Source organism: Corvus hawaiiensis, chromosome 16 (assembly GCF_020740725.1).
Source record: "Corvus hawaiiensis isolate bCorHaw1 chromosome 16, bCorHaw1.pri.cur, whole genome shotgun sequence".
Taxonomy (NCBI): Eukaryota; Metazoa; Chordata; class Aves; order Passeriformes; family Corvidae; genus Corvus; species Corvus hawaiiensis.
Window position 1 is genome coordinate 8533544 of NC_063228.1, and position 27944 is coordinate 8561487.

General features: G+C 57.5%; 1 protein-coding gene and 1 long non-coding RNA gene across 3 annotated transcripts; both read left to right on the forward strand.

Annotated features, from left to right (window-relative positions):
* Window positions 1-894: 894 nt before the first annotated feature.
* Window positions 895-27944, forward strand: CACNG3 (calcium voltage-gated channel auxiliary subunit gamma 3). 2 transcript variants are annotated; one of them, XM_048320992.1, is made up of 6 exons: window positions 895-1073; window positions 1181-1267; window positions 2389-2582; window positions 22797-22880; window positions 25226-25366; window positions 26467-27944. In XM_048320992.1, the coding sequence occupies exons 3-6, from the start codon at window positions 2399-2401 to the stop codon at window positions 26976-26978; spliced, it is 921 nt and encodes a 306-aa protein (XP_048176949.1). In that variant the 5' UTR covers window positions 895-1073; window positions 1181-1267; window positions 2389-2398; the 3' UTR covers window positions 26979-27944. The 2 variants fall into 2 exon arrangements, with proteins under 2 accessions (XP_048176949.1, XP_048176948.1); XM_048320991.1 differs by lacking the exons at window positions 895-1073; window positions 1181-1267 and having other exon boundaries at window positions 2282-2582.
* On the forward strand, window positions 2589-7088 carry LOC125334285. The gene is made up of 2 exons (XR_007207109.1): window positions 2589-3602; window positions 3877-7088. It is a non-coding gene; the product is annotated as an uncharacterized LOC125334285 (long non-coding RNA).

A 27944-nucleotide genomic window follows, 5' to 3' on the forward strand; every position in this document is an offset into this window, starting at 1 on the left:
TGCGCAGGCCGGGGGCCGGGCAGGGTGCTGGCGTCAGGCGCTGCCCCACGCGCTGGTGACAGGCGGGGGGGGACGGGCGGGGGCGGTGGGGGTGGCAGGATGAGGGGCGTCACGCCAGGGCTGAGGCAGATGTCCCACAGAAACTTGGCTTTTCCCTGTGCCGTGCTCTGAGCTACCTTCATGGTGCCCACAGGATTGCTCAGGAGCAGGGGCTTAGGAAAACCACGAAGAGCAACTTTTTACATGGGCAGGTAATGACAGGACAAGGGGGAATGGTTTTACAGGAGGATTAGGAGGAGGAGAGATTTATATCGGATATCCGGAAGAAATTAGAAGAGGACAGATTTATATCGGATATCCGGAAGAAATTCTCCCTGTGGGGGTGGGGAGGTCCTGGCACAGGTTGCCCACAGAAGCTGTGGCTGCCCCTGGATCCCTGGAAGTGTCCAAGGCCAGGCTGGACAGGGCTTGGAGCAGCCTGGGATAGAGGAGGTGTCCGTGCCCATGGCAGGAGGTGGCACTGGATGGGCTTTAGCATTCCTTCCAGCCCAAACCATTCTGGGCTTCTCTGATTCTATGACCAGCGTCCCAGTGCAGCCATGCCCAGGGCTCATCTTGGTGTCCAGTCTGTGACACCAAGGTGTGACCTGTGAACCAGCATGTGCCTCTGCCAGCACCACTCCCCAAAACTGAGAATCAATAACCCTTCCTCAAAAAATGCACAGGAAAAACCCCTGTGATGCAGGGTGGATGAGTGGGTGCTGCTGACCCCAATGCCTGTGTCCCCATCTTCGCACTCCTCAGAGAGCTGTGTCCCCTCCCAGCTCACCAAGCACTGCCACTCTCCAGATGGAAACGCTGGGAAGCAGGAGCTGGTGCTGTGCGCCCAGAGAGCCTGGGCAGAGCTGCACCGCCTCCAGCCTGAGCTGGGAACCAAGCACAGGGCCCGTGGGGAAGCAGGGAATGAACCAGGGTGATCCACAGCCAGGAGCCAGCGGGAAGCTGGGGAGAGAGCGCAGCGGGGCAGCAATCAGCGTGCCCTGCCTGGGGAGCAGCACAGACGGTGATTTCAGGTTGAGGAGCTACTTAATTTTCGCATTCTTAATTTCTCAGTACTTTCATAATTTTCTGTTTGCCTTTTTGGAGTAAATAACTAGTATTTCCATGTGAGTGCATACAGATGAGGGCTGGGGAAGTACACGCCGTCGTATAAATCATTCGCTTTCCTGTCTCACCCGTGGCCCTTACAGGACCGTCAATTCCAGAGGTAAGTGTATTCTAGGGCTTGTTGGAAAGGTTGCGTGAGTCATGGGCTCATCCAACCGGGTGAGGGATGTTTCAGGGAGATGAGGAGACAGCGGAGAGGGAGAAGGCAGGGGGGTTAACTGCTGGGAATGGTTCAGGAGTGGCTTGCGTTTACAAGGGGCGTTCAGGCTGAACCAGCTCTTGGGCAGGGGATAAACACCGGTGTAGCCGGGGCAGGGACAGCTCCGTATCAGCGTGGGCAGGTGCTCTGCCCTCTCTGGGGTCCGCTGTGTGGGTGCGTGGCCCCCAGCCCCTTGCCCCACCGGTACTGGTGCAGCAGCTCAGGGTCCGGACGGACTAAGGTGGGGGGAATCAGGGAATCGAGCGGCCCCGTGCCGGGAGGCTGGTGCGGGTGGGTGACTGTCCCTGGGGCGGTACTGGCACTTCGAGGGGACTTCCACCCGGTCCAGGTCCCAAGACAGTCCCGGTCCGGTCCCAGAATCCCGGGGTGTGGTCCCTGGGGCAGTCACGGTCACGGTGTCGGTCCCCGCTCAGTCCCGGCACCCAGTGGTGGGGTCCCCCCGCCCAGTCCAGGTATTCTTGTAGGGTCCCTCTCCCGATCTGCCGGGTGAGTCCCCGATCCCAGCGTCCTGGGGTGGGGTTCCCGGGGCAGTCACGGTCACGGTCTCCGCCCAGTCCCGGCACCCCGGGGTGGGTTTCCCGTCCTGCTCCCCGTCCCCCCGGTGCCGGTGCCGGTCGCTGTCCCCGCCGCCGGCCGGTCGGAGCGGGCGGGGGGCGGTGTCCCGGCGGCGCAGCCCCCCGTGGGTCCCGCCCCCCGCTGCCCCCCGCCTCCGCCGCCCCCCGCCGCTGCCTTGGCCGGGCGGCGCGGGGGAGGCGCCGGGAGAGGCGGCGGGAGCGCACGGCGGAGCCGCTCCGCCGGGCTGGGCTGCTGCGCTCCGCGGGCTGCGCTCGGGCCATGCCTGCCGGGCTCCCCGGGGCCGGGCCGCCCCGCTCCGCGCCGCCGCGGGGGCTCGGCTCTCCGCCGGCCGCGGGGGCATGAGGCGGCGGGCGGCGGGCGGCGGCGCCGGCCCTTCCCCTGCGAGCCGCCGCCGGAGGATGAAGCAGCATGAGGATGTGTGACAGAGGCGTCCAGATGCTCGTCACCACGGTGGGAGCCTTCGCAGCCTTCAGCCTGATGACCATCGCCGTGGGCACTGACTACTGGCTCTACTCGCGCGGCGTGTGCAGGACTAAGTCCATGAGCGACAACGACACGAGCCGCAAGAACGAGGAGGTGATGACCCACTCGGGGCTCTGGAGGACGTGCTGCCTGGAAGGTACCGACCCCCGCGGCCCCAAAACTTCGGGGGAAGGGTTGCATCGCGGGACCCCCCACCCCAGATCCGGGCCCCTGGCGAGCGGCGCATCCCCCCGCCATCCGAGCGTCCCCCGGCCCGGCGGCCCCGCCGCTCCCCGCTGCCGCCTTCCGCACCCCTCCTCGGGCACTCGCGGTGGCACCGAGGTGGAACCTCACGGGGGCTGCTCCACGCGGGGCGTGGGGGCCGGGGGAGCGGGTCTGCGGGGTCCCCCCGTGCTGGGGACCAGCGCTGGCGGCGGCAGACGCGCTGTGTCCTCCCGGGGAGCTCCGGGCTGAGGGGCCACAGGTCCCTCTCCTGATCAGGAACGTGTGAGTGAGAGGCCCGCGGCTGCTGCCCCTCTCCAAGGCTCCGGCGGCACCGCGTCCCTGTCACCAGGGGGAAACCCACCGCACCCGGCGTTTTCATCACCGAGCCCCAGCACCAGCGCCAGCCCTTTCCCTCTGAGCAGCACAGCGGGGCAAGGTGGGCTGCTGCTGCCCCACCGCAGCTCGTCCCTCCGTCCCCACGGCTGGGCGGTCCCACAGCGGGGCTGCCCCACCACGGCTGCCCCACGGCCGACCTCTTGCCTGCCCGGCCTCGCCACTTCGCCCCATTGCTTCCCTCCCGCAGCAGTGCCTGTCTGGCGAGGCCCCAGCAGCTGCCGCCCTCCTGCAGCACAGGCCACAATTTGGGGCAGTTTTGCCCCAGAGCTGCTGGGTGAGGTGTCTCTGAGCACCCACAGGCTGTGGTTAAAGATGAGCTTTAACAGAGCCAGGTGCTGGTACCTGTGCAGCAAAAAATGGCCGATGGCATCACCCTGGGCCCTAACTTTTACAATTAGTGGCAGCAGTGGGTGTCCTGTGTGCTCAGGTGAACCTGCCCCACTGTCCTGTGGGGCCCTGGGGGTGTCTGACTGCCCCAGTCCAGGAGCGACCCCTCCAATGGTGGGGGCAGGCGAGCCACGGTGCTGAGCTGCTCCTCCACGTTGGAAAGTTCTCGGTGAGTCACGGCCACAGATGCAGAAATACCCTGTCTGTTCCTGGTGCTTGGTCCTAAACCCAGTGAAGTCAGTCAGAGCTTTCTTATTGATTCAAGGAGGGTTTGGATCATGCTCTAATTCCATAATAAATAATTTGAGATAGTCTGTCTCCCCTCTTGGGCTGAGGGAGCCAAGGAGGCAGGAGCCAGGGATGTGAAAGATGGGATCACTGGAGGCATGAGTAATTTCCAAAATTCTTCGGTTTGCTACCTGTATTTTTTTTTTTTTTTCCAGCCAATGTTTTATGTTTCCCTCACTGTGATCGATCACTGCTTTGGAAGGAGCCAGAGAGGCCCCACTGCCCTGGGCACAGCTCCCTCGGGAAAGGGCTTGGCAGTGCCATGGCAGAGCTCAGAGCTGGATCACAGCCCACCACCCTGAGCCTGGGCACGGGGCTAGAAGCAGCAGGGCATGGGCTCACCGTGGGCTCAGCACTGCCTGTTCCACATCCCACCCCGAGCTGGTGCTCTGAGTGCTGCTGGAGTGGGAGTGGGAGTGGGAGCCGTGCGGGGCTGCGCGGCCGTACCTGCAGCACCACCGAGGCCTCATGCGGGGCACGGCCTCCGCCATCCCCTGCGTGTGGGTGCGGGTGGCAGTGGGGCTGCGGGGGCTGCAGCACCCCGTCAGGGATAGGGAGGGTCCCAGCCTGTGCTCGGGGGAAGCATATGGGGCTGCGATGGTGCTGGGGGGACGTGCTGGGGCTGCTTACCACCCTCCTGGATTCTGCAGGAGAAAGGCGCCTCGCAGGCTGTTAACCCGTGCGATGCTGGGAAGGGAAAACTTCCCCCAGCGGAGCTGCGCAGGGCTCACGCGTCGGTGCGGGGGAAGGACAGTGCTGGGGCGGGGGCTGGGGACCCCCCCGGCCGGGGGAGCGCTGGGGGCCGAACCCTGTACCTGTTACAGGCAGCAGGTCCTGGGTGATTCCTGCTGCAGGGCCTTGCTGCCTCCTGATTTCTGTGCGCTCACTGTATCGGGCTTGAAACAGGGACAGAGGCTTCATCCCCGGTGCCGGGACCGAGCACGGTGTGCCGCAGGGGCCGGTTCTCCTGCGGTGCACAAGACGCTTTTAGCACCGAGCAGAGCTCCCTGCCCGCTGGGAACCGCCTCAGCCCTGAACTTCCCGCCGCCAGCGGGGGCTGAACGCGGGTATCGAGGGAGGAATTGCGCGTGGAGCCCCCGTGGCTCCGGCGGCCGGGCGCGCGTGGCTCAGCACGAAGCTGCCCGACGTGAGCGCCGGCTCCGAGCATCCCTGGCGGTCCCGGCGCAGCGCCTGCGTGGGAGCCACGCACCACGTGAGCGTCACAAGCCCATCGGCGAGAGCGGATAAATCCTGAATGGAGCCGCCGCAGACCCATGGAGAGACGCCCACACTGGGAAACACAAATTAGCAGTTGACTCAATATCTGGAGCCCAGGCAGGTGTTTCCAGACTGAGGGATAGTCTGCTTGGAATCGCAGCGTTTGGATCCTGATTATTGCTTTTACAGTATGTGAACGCTTGGCAGGTGTCCCCTCGTGTGTCCAGCTGAGGTGTGAGCTGCACTGGTCAGTGCATGTCCCCCGTGGCTGTTTCAGTGTCACTTGCTTTCCTCCATGCCTGCTGTGTTGGTACAGAAGGGAGGGAAGCACACGGCACTTTGGGGAGAGAGCTGAAGTTGAGAAATAGCTGCTTAGGCTGGTGGTGTTTTTCAGAAACTAACAGAACTTTGGTTTTCATCAAACTTAATTAAATTCAGCATCATTAAATGCAGCATCATTAAATGCAGGGAGGCTCTGTGTCCTCCCTGCTGCGTGGTGTAGATTGGGACTAGCTCCATGGCATCATGCGGATCTGAAACAGGCAGAAGGAGCAGGAGGATTTGGCCAAGGCTGCTCAAAATACCATATTTTAAGGCGATGTAGTACTTTTCCTTTCCTCCTTCATTCCTCTCATCAGAATAAAGTGCTCTGTCATTTCTGGAGGAGGCCAAGCATTGCTCTGCCTGCCTCCCTCACAGAGGATGTTCGGCATCCTGCATTCCTCTGGGGTGGGACGTGGGGTGTTTTGCAGGGGACACAGATATCTTCTGTCCCAGAGCTTTCCTTTGGCTGAGCTGTCCCCCTTGGGCCCGTTCTGGCCCCTCCAGTGTCCCCCACAGCAGCTCCAGCACAGCCTTTTCCAGCCAGCAGTTCCTCCCTGCTGAACCTGGAGACCTCTCAGGGCTGGTCTTTTGGGATGATCCTGTCTGGATTTAAACATAATATTGCAGGTACCATCAGCTGACCCCATAGCCCCCAGGACGCTGCCCAGTACTTTCTACACCTGACCTGCAGCTCCTGCATGGCTCAGTGGTGGATGGATGGTCACTCCTGGAGGCTGCACTTGAGGGTGATCAGCCGTGTCCCTGGGCTGGTGGTTCCATTGGAGAGCTCATGAGCTCCTCAAACTCCCCTTGAACATAATCAATAATCTTTGGTACCTGGGTCTCCCGTAGCCACGCGGGCTCTTTGTTCTGCCTGCTGTGAGTCTGGTTGTACACTGAGGTCACTGAGCCCCTCACAGGGAAGCCCCAGGGTGGCAGGGCCCCCAGCCCATCTGGTGGGACTGAGCAGCATCTCCTGCCCCCAAACTGGAACTTGCTCTCCTGGTTCCTCGCTCTTAATCCTTGGAGCTGGCTGTACAGAGATGGCCATCACTGAATGAGCCCAAGGTACCGAGCTGCCCAAATTTGCCTGACCCACCTTCCTCATTCATCAATACTCCCATCAGTCTTTTCTCTGCCATTGCCCTGTTTTACTCCCAATTATTTCATGTTTTATTCAATACTCTCAAATAAAGATGTTGTCATAGCTCAGCACTGTCCTAGTAACAGCAGATCCTGTGCAGGAACATCCCTTGGATGACAGGGACTGTCTCTGTGAGCTCCCAGTCCCCTTAATAAAGCGCTGTTGATTCTGCATAATACAGGTCTTTAACTTTTTCAGGAGAGCTAAATCAAATACCCTGTGGAACTCTTAAATGTATTATGTTAGTGACTTCCTTTATCAACTGAATTTGTAACTATATCAAGAAAAAATTATGAATTTTGGTAAATCTATGTTCCACGAGGCTGTTTGACATTTGCCTCCTCCCCCGTTCCCACCTCTGCTAACCCACAGGCGGTGCTGGGGACACAGCTCCTGCCATTGCCCATCACATCACTCCTGGCATTAAACCAGCTTCTTCTGTCTTCTAGAAATTCAACAGAATGCCAAGGTTTATTAAAATCCATTTTAGATCTTCAGAAGCCTTCTCAGCTTATTCTCTGAATGCTCCTGGGAGGAAGTTCTCTAGTCCTCCTGATTCCATGTTTACACTTTGCAGTTGCTGTATAGCATCCCCCCAGCTCCTGCCAGAATACAGGAACCTATTTGTCTCCAAGTACAGAACAGAAGTATCTGATGAATAAATAAGCATGTGTCACTTCTGCTCCGTGACTGACAGTTACACCGTCATGATCCAGTGCTGGTTTACACCTTCAGGAAAGCTCCTTCCAACACAATGAAAGAATTCCTCCTTGTTTTGCCTTGACCTTTCAGTTGCAGGTTTATTTTAACTGATCCCATCAGCTTCTCCCATCAGCCACGTGTGTGGCCTGCTACTTTCCACATCAAAGTCCCTGATTTTTAATTTTTTAATTCCATTTTCCATTGCCCTTTGCAGTAGGCCTGGCAGGGGTGTGAGGTGCAGGAAAGCACCTGCCCTTGATCCTGAATTTCCGTTTTCCCCTGTTGGTTTTGTCCATGGCTGGTTTTGGCTCCGCTGAGCTGAGCTGGGTCGCAGAGAAGTCATTAAACTGGGCTGGAAGCGGCTGCCCTGGCCAGGCACCAGCTCTTCCCCCGCCTCCAGCTCCTCTCAGCCCTCTGAGTGAGGCCAAGCAGAGAATTTCCCCAAGGTGACAGCAAGATTGTTTCTGTTAGAAAGTTATTATCTTTAATTTTTAAAAGCGCCAAGCAAATGTCCCTGAGATTGCAATCACCCATGATGGAGCACTTTTTCTCGCTACTCATTATAGGCAGGTATTTAAGGAGCTGCTCATCCTGTTCCTCTGTCTGGTCAGTGTCTGTGATAGATTCTCATCACCACCCCAACGTGCCACTTCTCAGCAGCGCCCGGTCCAGCTCAGTGCCAGTGCTGGTGATGGTGTGGTAGGGCTGCCAGGTTGCCCTCCACAGCCACTCTGACCACACTGACCACCCTGCCCAGAGGCCCAGCACCCCTGGCATGGCTCCCCACAATGCCACCGGCCATGGCTCTGCCTGAGGGTGCCCGTGAGGAGTGCCCAGGGATGGCGGCTGTGGGGCAGGGGTGCACAGGTGGGGACTGTCGGTGTGGGCTGGAGGGGATGCAGGGGGAGGTGGGGCTGGTGCAGCAAGGCAGGTTTGGGGAGGTGGTGGAAAGAGGTTGTTCGCTCTTTGTTATCTGAGGGCTGGGAGGCATCGAGTTTTCGTGTGTGATGGAAATGGAGGATGTGGTGAGGTGATGGATGAAGGTGGAGAGAGACACTTACCTGTTTGAGACTACCTGATGGCTGCACTTTGACACCCAGAGAGTCTTCCCATCAGAACAGCCTGGAGCAGGGACAGCCCAGCCCCTGGCACTGCCATCACACAGCGCTGAACACCTGCCCTGGACACGGGGCTCTGCAAGGGGTCACATACAACACCCAGGCACAAGCTTGGATTTAGGGAATCCCTGAGCCTCGCCTTGGTGGAGGATGTATTGCATAAACATGAATTACTGTCCTCTAATGGAGATGGAAATGAGGCTGGCTGGACCCTCAGGCTGCTCCAGACCCATGTTCTTGTGGCACATGGCCAAAAGCCACGAGTCATAAGAATCCTTCTGGACACAGAGGGTCTCGTGCCACTGCCAGCTGGCACCGTGGCTCCGAGCAGCCGTGCCTCCAGCTCCACGGCTGTTTGAAGAGTGTCCGGGGAGGAGCTGCACCTCAGCTCACTGCCACCAGCTCTGCTTTGAGCAGAGGGTGCAAAATTCACCCTCCTGGGATGCTGCAGTGTTTCCTGGGCAAAAATCCTGACTTGTGGGGTGGGTTAAAGAGTCGGTTCCCTCACTGCCTGCGAGCAGCACGTGATGAGTAAAATGTATGCTGTGAACAGCTCAGAAACAGGCATTTTACTGCTGCATAGGCGTGGTGCAGAGCCTGTCATCTCCGGAGCTGTTCCCGTGTAATAGAGGTGGAAGGCTGAATTTGAATGAGGCTCAAGTGGTTTTTTTTCCCGTGCAAGGTCACTGGCTCCATGCCGGCTGTAAATAATTAGGGATGGCTAACGAAGGCTGCGAGCCCCAGTGCTGGTGGCTGCGGGTAGCTGTGGTTTGGGGAGGATGCCCCATCTGGTTGGATGCCAGATCCTCCCGTTCCCAGCGAGGTGGGGACTGGCCAGGAGGTGCCAGGATGACGTTTGCTGGAGCAGCCAGGGAGCGATGCCCAGCTCCACTGCCAAGAGCTGCGTGGCCTTTGGTGAATCCCTTCTCTCAGCGTGAGTCTTGCCCTTCATAACGTGAAGCCAGGTGAGTTCAGCGGTGCTCACCTCACACGGCTCTGGGAAAGTCTCCCAGCACCCTCCCCGCTGGCCCACAGGGTGATGCCCTCCCATCCTCACTGGCACAGCCCTGCTGGGCACGCTGTGCTCTGCACAGGGGACAGACCAGGTGTGGAGACCTGTCATGCTCTGCTGTTCGGGATGAGGTGAGGCAGCCGAGCGTTAATCTTGCTCAGGGCTTCTCGCATCTTCGTGGTTCCTGTTCACATGGGTTTCACCATGGATTTTTAATGAACACAGCGTGCACTTCATAAATAGACATTAACCTCCTTTTTCGGGAAAATCAAAAATGCTCTTAAAATTATATAAATGCACTAATCCGAAAGTGTGGAGGGGTTGTTCAGTTGCTGCCCGAGGGGTCCCACTTGGCAGGGCGGTTCTTCCCTGCCTCACCTGCTGACAAGTGCCGCTGGCTGACTCACGGCGCTGGCAGGAGGCAGCTGCCGGGGATCCACTGTCATTCAACGCAGCAGTGCTGGCGGGTGCCGGGGCTGGGTCAGTCCAAGGCATTCGAGGGGAAAGGCGCCCACCCGTGTCCTGAGTCCCCGCAAAGTGCCCGCCGGGAGATGGGGAGGACGTGGGGAGGGGTCCTGCCCGCTGCCCGCTGCCCCACTCCCTTTCCAGAAGGGCTGAAGCTGGGCTGCAACACCTACAACCCACTTCAGTCTTTCAAGTCACCCTCGGAAGGAGATCCCCTGAAGCTAGTGGATGCATTTTGGGTTAGTGCTCGGTGGGGAGAGGAGGGAGGTGTTCACGTCCCTCCTGAGGGGTCCCAGGTGGGTTTGCTTTGGCTGGTGGGCTCGGCTCCAGAGGTTTTGGGTAGCTTTACTCGGGGTGAGGAGTGGGGAGCCGCTTGCTCTGCGCAGTGCCACGCGGGCTGTGAGGAGCCGCGGCTCTCTCGGGGAGTGCAGCAGCTCCAGATAAGGGCTCTGATTAAGAAGACACCTGCAGTGATAAAGAATGACAGTGCCGGGGTGACAACAGATGTCTCTCCCTCGGCGTGTGTGTGCTGCCAGCTCTGCGGCGGAAGGAAGGTTCCGCAGGCTGTGCCGGGGAGGAGCAGGGGCTGCATCCCGCACCGGGACCTGTTACACAACCCTTGGGAAACACCGCCCCTGGCCCGGCTCTGGGTCAGCCCGGGGCTCCGGGGATGGCTGCGGAATGTTCTGATCCCACACTGCTGTGATTTCCCAGCCTTCTACCTGCAACAGGTATTGAAGTGTCTTCAGAATGAAAAGTCCAGGCCAGGGTATGCTGCATGCTTTGAACTGTCCTGTGCCTTTTGGTCCCTTCCAACCCGAACCATTTGGGGGTTCTAAGATTCTATGATCACTTGCCCAGAGGAGAAGTGGAGGGTCTTCTTGCAATAGGCTTTTGGTCCTTTTTGAGCTGTGTCAGGACTGCTGGGCTTCACTCATCCCCTGAACACTGCAGGAATCCCTCACTCACTGGTGAGTAGCTGTGCTTGATCAGGGATTTTCACAGTCATGGCAGGGAGAAGCAGGAGGAAGGATTGTGGCTGCTGAGCAGGTGATAGGGGGTGATGATTTTCTCAGATATTGCCTGTTTCTTATCTTCTGACACCACAATGTAAAGACAAATCTCGTGCTGTTGGGCAGCAGAGGGAGGCTGAGCTGCTCCTGTGTCAGGTCCTTGGGAATGGTGGTGTTTAATAATACAGTCCTGTGGAAATGCCAGGATGCAGGGAGGCCATTGGGCAGGTTGGGGAGCAGGTCAGCCCCTTGTACCATCCTGTCGCTCTCCCTAGGGCTCTGTGTGTTTGCTGTTTGCCAAGTGGTGTGTATTGAAGGAGGAGAATTGGGGTGCACAGGAGTGCCGGGATGGGTACAGGGAGCAAGGGGGGACATGTGACCCCCTCAGCCTTTCTGGGGGTCGCTGGACACCCACGAGGGTGTTGGTATTGGTGATACACCCTGCGGGACTTGGGCAGTAGTGAGCAGTGATGAAAGGTGGTGTTTGAGGGTGACATTTGTGTTCATGCCTCTCGAACGGTCACAGTTACAATTTCACTGGTAATTTGCTAATTGTCCTCTAATTATACCTTTAATATCAGTTCGTGCCTGGAATCACGAGGGGAGGGGAGAGCACCCCTAGAGAGATTACCAACAAGCAATGGCCCTTTTGAGATGTGCCTGATTTAACTTATTAAAATCAGTCTTGGCTTGTGCTGCTGGCACTGTCATCAAGCGGCTCGTGTCCTGCAGAACTTCCCTGGTCCCAGAGACGGCACCTCCATCCCCCTGGAGAGGCTGGGTTCCATCCTAACATGAAATAGGAACCCTTCAGGCCAGGCCGGTGCTGCTCAGCTGGGTGTTGAACACCAACATCTTGCAGCTCTCTATGTGATACCTCAGCATCCCCGATCGCATCACACAACGTCATCACGGGAGCACTGCAAGGGGCTGCACCGGGTGCCTCCTGCCCGAGCCGGCCCGGGGCTGCTGCCTGGATGGGAAAGGTCACTGTCACTTGGCGAGGCAGACTGTGACCTCCCCGCAGCTGTCCCTGCCCCGGCCCGGCTGTGTGTCCCTGACAGCTGAGACAGTCATTCCTGCCGGGATGCTGGCATCCTTGCCAAATCCTCCATTTGCCTGAGCAGCCTCGCTCAGCCCCGCAGCCTTATCACGGCACAGCAGCTGTGCCACCCGGCCCCACCGGGCTGGCAGCGGGGACCCCTCCAGATGGGCACGGGCTGATCACCCTGCCCGCCCCGGCTGCTCCGGGGATTGGGAGCCTCTCGCAGCCCCGAGGCTTCTTCTCCCCGTTCTGGGAGAATCTCTTGTCGCTCCTCAGCACACTCCAGCCAAAGATAAAATTGTTCTCTGTACATCAGTCTTTGGCCTTCTCTCCAGTGTGAGAAGCTGGAGAAGGATCAGAGTGTCGCGCCTTGCATAGGAAGCAGGAAAGCTGCAGCGGGGTGTGAGACCTCTCAGCTGGGGAGGAGCAGGAGCCGGGGCTTCTGCTTCTGTCTCCCATCAGCGGAAGCGTGGCCCTGCGAGGGCAGCGAGGCTGGGGGAGGTGGTGTGCATGTTGTAAATAATTGCATATAATAACATTAAATACACTCTGTACATGGCCCCAACCTGCCCCAATTGCCACTGCTACCGCCCCCCGCCCTCAGCCTGCAGCAGCTCCCGGGAGCTCAGCCCGTCCCCGCAGGGCCGGTGCCGCCGGCTGAGCTCCGGTGCATCCCCACAGCCGGGGCCGTGCGGCTGCGCTGCCAGTCCCGGCTCAGCACGGCTGAGGTGCGAGACAGACGCGCCGCCGCCTCCGCCGCTGAGCCCCGTCTGCCGGCGCCGCGCTCGGCGGGGCCCCGAGGGACACCGCGGTGTGGGGCTGCGGGGACGGAACGGCCCCTGCGCCCACTGCAGCGTGCAGGGCCACGGCCGTGGTGGCATCGGGTCCATGGGAGCTGCTGCCCGTCGTGCAGCCAGCACCGGTGTGGTGTGCGTGACACCGTCTGTGCCGCTCATACAGGGTCTCGGTGACGGCCCTGTGCTGGTCAGGGCACACAAGCTCAGTCACTCTTTAGAAATAACTTGCAGTGTCAGTTTGAACAGATCTCCCGTTCGGGATGAAGAGAAGTCTTCCATAAAATAGGAGAAGCAGAACGCCCCATCAGCCCCCAGGAGTTGCTCCTCGGGCGGGGGCTCAGCCCTGCTGGCGGCGCAGGCCGGGCTGTGACAGCAGCGTCACCTCCCGCGCAGAGCCTGTTCCAGGGCTGTGAAATCCCCGGATCTGCGAGGCTCCAGCTGAGCGCCCAAAGCGAGCAGATGCTTGTGATCTGCGTCTCTCCAGTGCTCCACCACCCCCGTAAATTGGGGATAACAGAGTCGCAGAACGGTGGAATGGTTTGGGTTGGAAGGGACCTTCGAGACCATCCAGTTTCACCCCCTGCCATGGGCAGGGACACCTTCCACTACCCCAGCTTGCTCCAAGCCCCATCCAGCCTGGTCTTGGACACTTCCAGGGATGGGGCAGCCACAGCTTCTCTGGGCCAGGGCCTCCCCACTCTCACAAGGAAGAATTTGTTCCATGTATCTAATCTAAGCCTCCTCTCTGTCAGTGGGAGACCATTCTCCCTTGTCCTGTCATTCCATGCCCTTGTCCACAGTCCCTCTCCAGCTCTCCTCAGGGCTGCTCACCATCCATTCTCCTTCCAGCTCATAGCTCAAACTGCCGGTGCATCATCCAGAGAGCAGCTAGGTGCCCTCAGTGATAAGCAGGTGGAGCTGCTGGGCTGCATGCAGCTGGGACAGAGCCATTAAAAGGCTGCTGCAGGCACAGCCCTCCCTGCATGGATGTGTGGTGTGGGCTGAGGGCAACGCCACAGACCCTGGGGATGAGCCAGAGCTGAAAATAGGTGAGTAAAACCACAGGGGCAGCCCCAGGTAAGTGCCATGGGGCTGGGGGAACTCCTGCTGTCCTCAAGATGGATAGCGGAGCAGCACCTGGCTGCAGCAGCAGCAGGATGGGCTCTCTCTGCGATTTAATGCAAAAGAGGAAGATGGAAAACATTGGGTGAATGGTGAAGCTCTCTGCTTCACCATCTCAGGGGCTTTCACGTGTTTCTCCTCTTGCCACCAGAGCTCTCATTGGCTCCTGGAAGGGCAGAGCCATGGGGAACTGGGGTTGTTTGGTATTTGGAATGGCAGGGCCAGATGGACCTGGGGTTGTTTCAAAGCCCAGATTTTTTCTAGCAAAATATTTTGTGCTTTGAGCCAGGTTTGGGAAGCTGGGGAAGGTGAGGCTGTTTAATGGCCAAGGTGATGGTGTAAGTGGCTCAGGGACCATGAAGCAGTTTGCCCAGCTCTGACCCGGGTGGAGCAGCTTTGTAGCCAGGAGCAGGGTCCTGCTCCCGGGGCCGGAGGGTGCAGTGTGGGGGGGACATCACAGCCTTAGACAGATGAGTCCCGTGGGCTGTCTGAGGCACGGAGTGTTTCAGGGGCCTCGAGCAGCTGGCTGCCATGTGTTGGGGGCTTTTGGTGCTGTAAAATCCCAAAGTGATGTGTGATGGACGAGATGCACCATGCCCTGTCCCTGCCCAGGCAGGGAGCCTGCTGCCAGTGCAGTCCTGTCAAGGGGCTCCCAAACGCACAGGGCAGGGCGAGTGCTGTGCTGTGGGAATGGCTCTGGGTTTCTGGGCAGCTCAAAAGGGCAGCTTTCATTTCTTGGAGGGGGAAGATGAGGCTGGTGTCACTCACTCGTTCACCAGCAAAGTTCTCTCCTGATGCTCCGTCTGCAGGAGAGTCCCTTCTTGTTCTCCAAAAAAAAGCTAAGAGTGAAACTATGGTGCTACTCCTGAATATCGCTTTCCCCATCTGGGGCGTTGGAGCTGCTCCCCGGGGCTGCTTCCCTCCCGCAGATGGTGAGGAGGCGGCGCTGCCTCCCGGCAGGCAGGAGCTAAATCCGTCCGTGCTGGATGCGCTCGGAACCTGCGGGGCCGGGCCGGACCCGCACCCCCGGCCAGGGGGAGCCTGGCACCAGTGGGGAGGGGAGCAGGGAGCTGTGGCTCCAGGGTGCCAGCACCTCTCTCCCACACCAGCAAACCAGCAGCACAATGCCCACTGTATTCCCTGGAATAAATAGGCTGTGATGCATCGAGGCCCTTTTAGCACATCAGCTGAAAACTTCAAATATTTATACCAGGAGGATGCGACACAAGTATAGATATATTTTTTTAAAAGGCAGGTGCTGGAATGGCAGTCATGTATTTGAACTTCAAATGCTTACCTTCAAATCCATGCTATAAAAGAGGAAGAACATAATAAATTTAATATCACTTTTTCAGGGAAAACAACCTGCCGAGCCTCCTCCCAGGCTAAATGGGCTTTAAAGATTGACTGTGCAGCTGTAATAACTATTGATGAACTGTAAACATGAAAAGATCTCCCTGCTCCCGGCCTGTCAGGAGCATTAGGGTGGAAATGCTCTGTGCTCCGCTCTGGCATGACTCACCGAGGCCTCGGCAAATGTGTTTATTTGTAAAGATCCTTATTTCAGAAATAGTGACCTTTTTAATGCCTCGTGCAGCGAGCTCGGAAATTCGAAATTGCCTTTTGGCGACTGGCTCGTCTTGCTGAAGCTCTGACAGTGCTTTTCATGGCCATTTACATATTTTTAGCCTGGATATTCTGCACTGTGGGGCTCCTTTGGAGAATGATTTGCTTTTCGCAGCCTTGGAACTGCAGTGCTGGGCTGAGGTCAGGCTGTGCAGAGGGCACAGAGGGGCTCACTGCCCACCGGGCTCCTCCAGCACCTCCCGAGCCTCTGCCCCTGAGCCCTCTTTTTATGGGACAAATTTAGTTACACCCTCCTTCAAACACGGACCAGGATGTTGATCATAAATTTAAGCAGCTGCTTCACCTTGAAATAGGGAATATTAAGGTTGGGGAGGCCATGGCACAGGGTGCCCAGAGAAGCTGTGGCTGCCCCTGGATCCCTGGAAGTGTCCAAGGCCAGGGTGGATGGGGCTCGTAGCAAGCTGGGATAGTGGAAGGTGTCCCTGCCCATGGCAGGGGTGGGGCTGGATGGTCTTGAAGGCTACTTCCAACCCAGGCCATTCTGGGATTCTGTGATGATTTCATGAGTAAGACTTTTTCCAGGCTGCTGTACCTCACCACACCAGGATCTCCCTTTTGGCCCTCAGGCTGACCATTACCTGCCAGTGTCTGTGCTGGTCACTGTCCCTGCCCCAGTCTGCTGCTGGCTGCACCAAAGCAAGTGTGACCGGTGACCTTGTCGCTCTGTGTCCATGGCTGGTCCCCTTGCTCTGAGTCCCTGCTTGTGCCATCAGGTCCCAGCCCAAGCCCCTGGGGCAGCGTAAGGGATGCAGCAGCCCTGCTCCAGGCAGGGTGGGCAGAGCAGCCTCTCAGCCTCTCCACCCTCGCCCTTCCCAAAGCAGCATTCCATACAGCTGGTGATTGCTCAGCCATCTCCTTCCGCTCTCCCTGGGCTCCGGGATGAGAATGTGCTGGATGCGAAATGCCGTGGTTGTGATCAGTTATTTAACATTTCTGGGGCCTGTGACTAACGCTGCTGCGTTGTTTGGTGACGGGGGGTGGCACTGCTCCTTTCTGCTGCTGCTGCTCATCCCAATGCACTGGGGAAGGACGTTTTGATGCTTTTCTGCTGTTTGTTTGAGCCTTTATCAGTGTTCTACAATTCCAAGTTGCTGATTTATATTCAGAGTTATGAATATCTCCTTTCTTCTCTTTGTTGGGCCTGTTTTTATTTTTATAGCTGTTTACTTATTAGCCAGGCAGTTTCTAAACCAATGCAAACTCCCGTCATGGTGATGAGTTTTCAGGCAAAACACTCTTAAATCATTCTCTGTACACAGTTGTGCTTTTATGCTTAAATCCATTCTCCTAAGTGATTTGGCTTGTAATTGTTTTCTGCTCTGTGAATTGACCTCTCAAAGCTCCAGGATTCTGTGCTGGTGCCTTGGACTCGCCTCTGTGTGCCCATAAGAAGCATAATCAAGCCGTGATTGCTTGGACTTGAGCAGCAACTAGTTTTTAATTCTGTGATCCATTCCCTTTCAGCTGTCAACACAGAATCGAAAATAGCACTCCCCTGTGCTGGATGCCACGCTTCACAGCTATGAAATTGTCATTTATAGGTTTTTAGAAATTCAGAGGACATTTTAATATTGGTGAAGTGAAACCTCCAGCTCCCCATCATAATGCAGCTTGTCTCCTCCTTAGTATAAATAGGTGCTTAAGCAGCCTGGGGATGATCCGGCCTCTGCCAAGCTCAGGGTGGGAGCAGACACCGGAGCACCCACACTCACAGATTCTCTTTGTCTGAATTACTGGCAGCTTGTTTAACCAGAGGATCCCAGGTTTTACACTCTTGACTCTTGGTTTACCCTCTGGTCCCAATTGGGCATATTTTGTCCCCACTGTTCTGGACATGAAACATGTGGCTCCAACTCACTCCTACAAATGAGTGTGTCTGGATCCTTCCGTTAATTATCCAGCTGGCAGCTGGGATCATGGAATCATGGAATGGTTTGGGTTGGAAGAGACCCTAAAGATCAGGCACTCGTACCACAGTTGGGCCAGGAGCTTCTGTCAGCTCTAGCCAGTTCTTGGAGTGGTGGAAAGGGGAGGAGGATGGGGATGAGCCCAAGCCCCCTTTGCCAAACGAGCACAGAGCTCCCAGCCTGCAGGACAGACCCGCCTTCTCCACATCCTGTTAGTAAAAGCTGTGGGATCCAGGAATCTGAGCTGAGCTGGCTGCCCCTATTACCATCAGCCAAAGAGGAGGCTGGAAGGCAAACCCTTCCCAGAAGCTCATCAGTTAACCCAAGTAAATCTAAAATGTTCATTAAACAAGGGGAGCAGGATCCTGCTCCAGCTACACGGAGGGAGGTCCTGGCACCTCGGGCACTGGGATGCTCGGCTGGGCCCAGGCCTCCCACTCTGCCCCATCTCCTACCATCAGTGTCTCCAAGCAAGCAAACAAACCAAAGATCATTATTTTTTTATAATTGCCAGAATTGTATTAATTTAAACAGATAAACTCAGTCAGTGAAGCTCATTAATTTCTAGCACATGGCTTATTTACACTGATTCCGGCTGCTCCAGCACTCATTGCGCTCTCATAGGAATGTCAATTACCTTTTAAAATAAAAATCAATGTTTATTCACTGTTAAAGATAAAACATGAAATGATTTCCTAAGACATGCTGATGAGTGCTCTCCTCCCCAGCATCATCCGAGGGCTCCCGGCATCGGCAGCTGCTGCCCACTGCCATGTGCCATGGAGGGGACAGCAGTCTGCCAGCTGCCATGAGGGGACAGCAGAGAAGGGGCCACCCAGACCCCTGCACTCACCTCAGCCCCTGCACCTTCCTACCCCATCCCAGCATCTTCCCAGGAGTGTGGTGTTTTCCTGCCATGAGCTCCAGCAGTGTGGAAGGACAGAGGGAGGAAGGTTGGAAGGATGCAGGGAGGAAGGAAGCTCAGGGGAGCGTGGGGGGAGCCCCTGGAAGCAGCTCCAGAGTGTTACCTGATTACTTTTCTAATGAGAAAAAATGAGAAAACCCTCAGAGCAAAGGGCTGGAAATTACCCATCAGCTGCAAACTTTTTTTTCCTTCTCTATTATTCAGAATTGTTTTGCTTTTCTGAGCTGCCTTGTGTAGGTTGCACCAACCCCACAGATTCCAGAATGGGAGATGATGAGTCACTGTCAAAATGTAGATTTTTTTTTTCCCTTTTTTTTTTCCCTTTTAGCACTGCTGAGGGAGTGAAGTCCCTGTGCCACGCGCCAATCACTGGCACCTCGCGGGCTGGCGCTGGCAGGAGCTCCCAGCCCACCCGTGGTGTGAGTGCCAAGCTGTGCCCACCGTGTCCCCCGTGGGGATGCCCATCACGGGCATCTCCTGCTCCCCACACCCTGCCGAGCCGTGGGGGTGCACAGGGGCTCGGTTCCCCCCCTGCCATGTGTGTTCAGGTGTGTGCTTGCACTGGCCTCTGCTCGACCAGCACAGCAGAGCCACCTCTGCCACCTCCTTGGTCCTGCATTCCTTTCATCTGACTTGGGTTTTTTCCACTGGTGGGGTTTTTTTTTTTGTATATAAAAACAGGAAAAAATGTCCTTCAGAACAGGCGTATCTGTGTAGGTGCCTCTGCTCAGCCACAAGCCACCACCGCAGAGAGGGGGAGAGGGTGTGAAATGGAGATGGAGCCAGATTACACTGGTACCGCCGGGGGAAGCTGGTGTGGGGCTGCTGGGGCGACGGGGATGTGCTGCGGGAGAACTCAGTCCTGGGGAGGAGGAGGATTCCTCCCACCGCCAGGTGTTGAGGAGCCCAGCACCCATCCCAACACCAGAGCAGGGCTGGGGGCTCTCAGATTTTGCCTTCATTCAGCCGCTCTCCAGTGGACTTGGGGCCAACAGATGCGTGTGACAGTAATGGCCTGAGGAGTCACACAGATGGTGGGATGGCGATGACAGGTCACCTGGCTCCCCAAGGCTTCCCTGCCCTGGTGGAGAACACCCCTTGTCCTCAGCTCCAGCAGCAATTCCAGTGGGGTTGCTCCAAACTGTGGATCTAGAGCCTGTAGCCATCCCACCAGCCTTCTCTGATGCTCCTCTAAGCTGCTGTGTGTCTTTGAACCCAGGCTGTGTTGAAAATTTGATGATGCAGGTGGCAAACAGGGTTCTGGGGGGTGGCTGGGACCCCTGCAGCCTTCCGCAGGGGCACGGGAGCTGTTTGGTGCCACCTGCTGAGCCCTGTGCGGTGGCCACTGGGTGCTGGCCATGGCTAACACAGACCCAAAACTCCGCAGCTCCGCAATCTCACACCAGGGGCCTTGTGCAAAGAGCCTCAGGATCCCTTGCAGAGCCTGGAGCTAGGAAAGGGAAGGAATATGGATGAATTTCTTTCCATCTCTCCAAGCATCTGGGAGGTGGGTGGGAGGTAAAAAAAGATGAGCCCTGAAGTTTTAATCCCTCAGAGATATTTAGGTATCTTGCTCTTGTTACTCAGGGAGTGCAGAGCCTGAGCATCTCTGGGATTGTGCCGCAGGCTCCTTCCTACCCCAGCACTTCCCAGCTCAGCTCCGACCTCTGGTTCTCCAAAATATTAATTTTCAGAGAACTTAGACCATAATGACCTATACTTCCTTCGGATGGATTCAGTGTAACACAGTGTCTTTAGGAAGGCCATTACTGGAAGACACAACTTGGGAGATAACTCACGGATTTATCGGGAGGAGCAGAGAGCTGAGGACTGGAATGTGACCTTGACTCCTGGTTGAGCCAGTAGGAGGGGAGAAAGGAATTTTGTTCTCATTTAAGAGCGGTCTCAGCTCATCCTCCTCAGCCTGAGTCTTCCTTTGCACACACCAGTAACACCCAGAATGGTCCCTGGAAAACTGTTCCACCAGATGAAAAGTAATGAGATTTTAACACCAGAACTGGAGCTCTTTAGTCTTCTGGCTCGTCGGGCTGGGATCGATATTCTTGGTTGTATTTCCACCACTGTAACCGTATTTCCCTCACAACCCCCTCCCCGTCCCCCTAGCCCTCCCTGGGGAAAAGGGCTCTGAGAGGAAAACAACCTGAGATCAAATCAATTAATTGCTTCTGCATGTGTCGATAAATGCTGCGCGGGAGCTCCGCGCGTACAGCGGAGCACGAGTGAGCAGAGCAGGGAAAGCACAAGCCCTGCCCTCCGCCTGGGGCTGGGGGGCTCCGGGGGCACTCACAGCATCCAGCGTGCGGCTGGGGAGGCTCGGAGCTGGCGGGGATGAGAGGGATCGAAGGATCACGCGGAGCGCGGGATGCAAACAGCCCTGCGGGCGGGGAGGGGAGGGGACGGGAGGGATGCCCGTTACAAACCTGCGGCTGCAGAGTGTGAAGTACGACTTCGTCGCTTCCAAATTAAATCCGGTGTCACCCAAAGGCAGGGCTCGCTGCAGGAGCCTGGGGCCGCCGGGCAGAGACACCCTGCAGGCACCACACAGCCCACGGTCCCATTGCTGATATACCCAAAAAGCCCGGGAAGGTTTCCCAGCTGGAGGGGGATTCCCTGGATTAAGGTGAGACCATTACATGGAGACTCTGCCCTGCAGTTGGGTGAGGCTGGGGCAGAAGGTGGATGGACGTGCTCCCCTCCTGGCCAGGGGCTTGCGGCAGCTGCGGAGGGTGAGCAGAGAGGTGGCACCTGCCTGATGGCACCAACTGGTGGCAGAGCTGGGGCTGCTCACGCTGACCCCTCCTGCTGAAGGAGGGGACGGGCAGGACTGGTTCCTCCCTACTGACCGGTGCTGGGGTGGGCGAGGGGGCTCAGGGCCGGCTGAGCAGGGTGCCCAGCACAGCCTCTGGCGCTGCGCAGAGCTTGCTGCGGCTGTGCTGGGCTCCGGCAGGGAAGTGCGGCGATAAGCCAAGTTGGCTAATTGGGATTCATACTAATAGGGAGAGGAAATTACTGAGATCCACCACCCAGACAGCCGAGAGGGGAGTGGGTACCGGCGGCAGCACCGCCTGTGCTGGCGCTTGCCCGGCTGCAGATGAATCAAACCCGGGGCTGTGACTCAGGTTCCCAGCACGGAGCCATGGCACAGGCATGGCCAGGGCTGGGAAAGGGTTCAGGAGCAGGTTGGGGTGTGCTGGAACCAGCAGCCTGGCATGCTCCCGGCTGGGAGAGGAGCCCGACTGCTGGCAGCACCAGCAGCGGTGGCTGGGAGGAGGCAGCAGCCGCCCGTCCGGCCTGTCCATAGAGCACGAGCCATGCTGGTGGCGTGGGCTGTGCCCAGCTCTGGAGGCACAGCTGGGTGCTGGGAAGGCACACCCAGGTAAGGCATTGGCAGGGACTGCGAGTGCCCAGAGCAAGTGGCTGAGCCGGTGCCAGAGCAAGTCCCCCTGAGATACAATCCCAGTGTCCTTTACCCAGGCCCAGCTGTAAAGCTGGGAGAGGAACACATGGAGTTGCATCTGCTGTCACCAGGGGACAGGGACCTGGTGGCTGAGGATGTGACACGTGGCCTAGCTGCTTTGGGGGCTGTGTCCCTAGCCAGGACCCCGAGCAGCTGCCTCATCCAGCTGGAGCCATTTCCAGCTGCAGTTCCCAGGGGCAGGATTCCCTCCCTGCGGAGCATCTTGGAGGTCAGAGGGGGCTTTTTGGGATTGCAGCCTTATTGTGGTGTGTGTTTGGAGGCTGAAGTTGTGTGTCAGGTGGCTCAGCATTGCCATGACGACGAGCATCAGTTGGTGAACAGAGGGAGTAAAGGAGACAAAATGAATGTCAGAGTGTGAATAGATGCTGTGGAGCTGGGGCTGTCCCCCTTCCGCCCCCTCCCCTGGGCAGCCGGGCGTGTTGCTCTGCCCATGCCTGCTCAGCCCAGGGCTCCATTGGTGCAGCCCCGCTCTGGCAGTGCCTGATGGCTGCAGAGCAAAGGGACATGTGGGGGGCAGCTCTGGGGTGTGTGGGGCAGAGTCTGCTGGCTCTGGGTACTGGGAGAAGGTGGGTGAAAGCCCAAAGCTGAGAGGAGGAGGAAGAGGAGGAGGCTGGGGGCTGTGCTGTGGAGCTCGTGTCCTCACTGTGCCCAGTGCAACCCCTTTTCCCACAATTCCCAAAGCAACGGGAGCAGGCAATTCTCCCTCGGATGCTGTGTCTCCCTCTGGATGACAGCTTGCCTCCTCCGGAGCCTCATCTTCAGGCTTTAATTGATGCCTGTCACACTGCTCAGCTCCCTCAAGCACAGCCTGGGAGCATGCCACCATGCAGGACACCCTGAGGGTTGGTTTGTCCTGTCTGGGGCCCTGGTCCCTGGCAACAGGTCCTTCTGGGTCCCATGGCAGAGGGGACAGAGCCAGCATGACCTGACCACATGCTCTAGAGCGAAGATGGTGAGGGGGCTGCCCTTCCTCTAGGGAGATACTGCAGTTCCTCCCACCTCTCCCTGCCCCTTGCTGCTCCAGAGCAGTCCCACACTGTGTCTCAGTGTCCCCATTTAGAACATGAAGGCCCCTGGGCTGCTGCACATCCTGGCCAGCACAGGGTTCTGAGCATTTCCTGGCTTGTTTCTCCCCAGGAACCTTCCGAGGAGTGTGCAAGAAAATCGACCACTTCCCTGAGGATGCAGACTACGAGCAAGACACAGCCGAGTATCTCCTCCGTGAGTCTGCTCCCCCATGGCACACATCCCCTGGGTCCCCTCACACACTGCAGGGCACCCCCTTCCTCTCCTCCAGCTTCACCCAGCAGAAGGCTGAGGGGTTACGGCCCCCCAGGCTCCTTGTGCAGCAGCAAGGACCCTCTGGGTCATGCAAGCATGGCCGTGCCATGTCGCAGTGCCACATGTTAATGGCACGTTGGCCTGGCACTCGCTGTCCCCACAGCTGGTTCCAGCAGCTGCTGCACAGCCTGAGTCTGTTGGTGTTCCCCCATGGAGGACTGGGACCCTGCAGGTCCATGGTGCAGCACCACAGGGACACGTGTTCATGCCCTGTCCGTGCTGGTGTCCCTGTTCCCCGAGTCTCCAGCCAGGCTGGATTTGCCTGGAGGGCACAACGAGCATCTGCCATGTGCTCTGCTGGTGGCAGCCAAGCACAGGGAGACAGAGGGAAACTGAACTGGCAGCTTTCCTGGGAAAAGTGGGGCCTCCTGTCTCATGGGCCAGCAGAGCTTCGGGGCAGGGCCACAGGCTTTCACACAGAACCCCAGAATGGCCTGGGTTGGAAGGGACCTTAAAGCCCAACCAGTGCCACCCCTTGCCATGGGCAGGGACACCTTCCACTATCCCAGCTTGCTCCAAGCCCCGTCCAACCTGGCCTTGGACACTTCCAGGGATGGGGCAGCCACAGCTTCTCTGGGCACCCTGTGCCAGGCCCTCCCCACCCTCACAGGGAACAATTCCTTCTGTATATCTCACCTAAATTTCCCCTCTTCCAGGGGAAAGCATGGGCAGCCCCAAGGCTGGGTGAGGGTGACCCTGCAGATAAGGGGCACTGTCCCCTCAGTGCTGGGCACACACATGTGTGAGCATGTGCCAGGCACCAGTGACAGAGGCTGGACACAAATGACACCCCCGACATGCAGAGCCACACATGTGCCAGACTGTGGGCCCTGCGTGCTGAGGGCTCATCCCAACCCCTGCGTTTCCAAACAACAGACGGCAGCAGGGGGGGCAGTGGCAGCCCTGGATGCTCTCTGAGCTCCTGGGGCAGGAAGGAATCCCGGGAGAAGGGCCCTGTGCCCGTTGCCTGGTGCTCAACCCCAACCCCCCCGGCTGATCCAGCTGCTGCTCATCCAGTTGTTGCTCTGGACTCTCAAATTTCCACATCTCTGCTCACAGCAGAGAGGAGAACGAGTTTAATGAAATGGCTTTGCAGTTTTAGTAGATTAGTGTTGAAGTTCTCCCACCCCCTCTCACATTAAAAGTAAAAAGACTATTTTAAAGCCCCCTGAGTGGAATTTTAATGGAGCTTTCCTGTATTTCTCTGCTTTAATAACAGCCCTAATCGAGGCATGAGAGTCCAAACCAAGGCACAGTGTATTTTTGGTGCAGCAGGTAGTGATCTGCTGCATTCATTACTCTCTACTGTCATTTTGGAAGCTGATCCGTGTAGGAAAGTCCCTTCTTTGTGTAGTGCCCAGTCAGTGACTGCTGTCAGTGTTGCCAGAGCTGATCCTGAGGGATGGAGCCCAGCACCGGGGTCACAGCATTGTCCCAGCTGGGTTCTGGGACCTTGGCATTCTGTTAATTTTGAACATGTTCCTCCCCTACATCGGAAAATTACTTTTTGTTGAAATTGAGGTATGTTAATTTGTAAATTTTTACTTCCAAAGCAGCTGTGATAGTTTGGGCCCTATGGGAGAGGTTCCTGACCATGTGGTTGGCAGTTCCTCACCAGCCTGGTGAGATCTGTGGGATTTCTGCCACTCCAGACTCCAGAGGCACTCCAGCCAAAACCTGAGGGTGGTGTGTTTGGTAATGGGAAGGTAAATTGATGGTGCTGGCTGTGTGACTAGGCTGGAAGACATAATTCCTTGATCTAACCTAGGAGAGGGGGGGAAAAAAATAGAAATTCGGGGTTTATGCTGTTTTTATGGCTGGAATCACAGGATCTGCAGGGCTGGCTCAGGGACAGCAGAGATACTGGGAAGGAATTCCTCTCTGTGAGGGTGGGGAGGCCCTGGCACAGGTTGCCCACAGAAGCTGTAGCTGCCCATCCCTGGAAGTGTCCAAGGCCAGGTTGGAAGGGGCTTGGAGCAAGCTGGGATAGTGGAAGGTGACCCTGCCCATGGCAGGAGGTGGGACTGGTTGGACTTTAAGGTCCTTTCCAACCCAAACCATTCCAGGATTCCATGACAAGCAGAGGATTCGTGGTGGGGTCTGGTGCTGAGTGTCCCCATCCATCCTTGCAGCTCAAGGGGTGCCCTTGCACAAATCCTTCCCAGGTGCTGGTGTTGGTACAGGGGGTGCTGGGGGCTGATCCTGCCCCTCTCCCTGTCCCACAGGTGCGGTGAGAGCGTCCAGCATCTTCCCCATCCTCAGCGTGGGGCTGCTGTTCTTCGGGGGCCTGTGTGTGGCCGCCAGCGAGTTCTACAAGAGCAAACACAACGTCATCCTCAGCGCTGGCATCTTCTTCGTCTCCGCAGGTAGGAGCTTCCCAGGTGGCTCCTCCAGCCTGGGGGGACACAGGGGAGCAGGAGGTGTGGTGTGGATCCTCCCAGGCTGTCAGCACAGAGAGATTCTGAGGTTTGAGAGCTGTTCCATCCCTGTGGGAAAATCCCCATTGCAGGGAAAAACCATCAGGGGTCTCTGGCCATGGTCACTGTGCCAAGGACTTCAAGTATACCCCCTGCTCTGCCTCGAGCAGAGCCTGTGTGGGGGTTGCAGCCCAGGAGGGGCTCCTGGAGTGCAGCCATCCCACCGGGACAGGGACTGGGGGCTTTGCCCTCCATCCTGGACAGTCAGTGGGCACTGTGCCTGCAGCGGCAGGAGCAGGCAGAGGGGCTGCCGCAGCCCCACGTGGAAATTGCTCTCTGGAGAGGCCGTTCCTGCTGGATTACTCATTTCTCTCTGCTGTTCCCCAATGCTTCCCCTGATTATCGCGTGACAATGTCTTTGTCTCAAGGAACTGCTCTATTTTTTGTTTTTCTTCTCCCCACAAAAAGACAAATGACTCTCCCTCCTTGGCTGGCAGGAGCTGCTGATGCAGATGAGAAAACAGCAGAGAGAACATAATCGATTCAATAAGTAAATCTGGGAATGCACCAGCTTCTCCCCAGCCTGCGGCACAGCCCCGCTGGCTGCCCCTGTCCCAAACAAAGCCTCAGGACTCCACCAGAAATGGAAAGAGACGGAGCCATCCCAGCTTCCCTGTGCTTCCAGGGCCATGGCGATCTGGGGTTCATGCTGGGGGGATCCCCCTGTGCCCCTCGGGTTGGCTCTGCTGCTGCATGGCACCAGCCGGGCTCATGTGTTCACTGCTCGGCAAAGCAAAGCACAACCAGTTCCTGAAATGTCCCTTTTCTAGACAAAATAGTGTTTGTTCCTCCTTTCCTTCTGATATCCGGGAATATGCAGGAATACTGGGTGTAAGGGAATATACGGGTATCCTGGGACATCAGCAGAGGTCTGCAAGGGAATTTGGCCCAAGTGTGCTGGCAGAAGGGTTGGTGCCCTGTGGGGACATGTGCCCCCATCCACTCCTGCCGCTCAGGTGACCACCTGTTCTGCTTGTGCCCCGCTTCAGGTCTCAGCAACATCATCGGGATCATAGTCTACATCTCGGCCAACGCAGGGGACCCGGGGCAGAGTGACTCCAAGAAGAGCTACTCCTATGGCTGGTCCTTCTACTTCGGAGCACTGTCCTTCATCATCGCCGAGATGGTGGGGGTGATCGCCGTGCACATGTACATCGAGAAGCACCGCCAGATCCGCGCCAGGTCCCACTCAGAGCTGCTGAAGAAGTCGGCCTTCACCCGCCTCCCCCCCTACAGGTACCGCTTCCGCCGGCGGTCCAGCTCCCGCTCCACCGAGCCCCGCTCCCGGGACATGTCGCCCATCAGCAAAGGGTTCAGCACCATCCCCTCCACCGACATCTCCATGTTCACCCTCTCCAGGGATCCCTCCAAGGTTACCATGGGGACGCTGCTCAACTCGGAGCGGGACCACGGTTTTTTACAGGTCCATAACTCCATCCCCAAAGAGTTCAAGGAGTCTTTGCACAACAACCCGGCCAACAGACGAACCACGCCGGTCTGAGGCGGGCTGGGCCGTGGGCAGGCTGCATGGCATCACCCTCGTGACGGTGTAACCTGTGAATCCCCGTTTTTAAGGACAAACCCAGAGGCTCCCCGTGCCCCCACCCGTGGGGCTGGTTTTTCACTCCTGAAATGCCACTGGCCGGACCAGGCCACTGCGCCCGCGGTGGGAGCGGGACCCCCGGCGGGGAGGGGATGGGGCCACGCTGGGACCCTGGCCCTGGTGCCCTGCGGACTGAGCAGGCTCCAACCCCCTGGGACAGCGGCTTCCCAAGGTCTCCATCGTTCGTGTGATCATAACCGCAGTGTTCCCGTAGCTGTGTGTCCATGGAAATGCTGGCGATAGCCCTATCTGTGAGAACCCTTAACCCGGTAGTTACATTTAAGTGGAATCGCCTGGAAGTCCGGAGCTGGAAGCACTGAGTTAGTGCCGGAGCAATGCTTGTGTTCCGAACCCCTTTCCCTGTCGTGCTGGATGGAGTGCTCGGGCTGGGTTCCTCTATGGCGTTTCGTGCATGCATTAAATAGCTTGGAATTTAATTTTGTCATGTCGGGTTGGAAGAAACATCCTTTTGCAATTTTCTGTGGTCTCGAAAGGGCTTATTTCCCTCCTCCCTTCCTTCCCTCTTCCCTTCCTTCCTTCCTTCCTTCCTTCCTTCCTTCCTCCCTCCCTCCCTCCCTCCCTTCCTTCCTTCCTTCCATTCAGGCCATGAAAGGACTCAGGAGCAGAATTACTCCAGTGACTGGTAGCAAGTATCCAGCGTTTAATTCACCTCTAATGTTGCAAGAAAATGAATTACTTCCCTACAGTTGATACACACGCAGTCAGAGATGACTGGGCACAGCCGAGGGGGCAACGCGCAACCGTGGTGCTGCGGGAGCGGCTGCAGCCGCATGCGGATGGGATGTGATTCCCTAATGGCTGGGAGATCCATGAGAAAAACAATAAAATTGTCCAGTTTGGCAA

Bases quoted from the DNA above. Each gene is read 5' to 3' on its own strand.
- CACNG3 (XM_048320991.1), top strand. From the start codon at position 2,372: ATGAGGATGTGTGACAGAGGCGTCCAGATGCTCGTCACCACGGTGGGA. The intron at 2,583-22,796 runs GTACCGACCCCC...GTTTCTCCCCAG, and splicing joins GAGGACGTGCTGCCTGGAAG to GAACCTTCCGAGGAGTGTGC. The intron at 22,881-25,225 runs GTGAGTCTGCTC...CCTGTCCCACAG, and splicing joins CACAGCCGAGTATCTCCTCC to GTGCGGTGAGAGCGTCCAGC.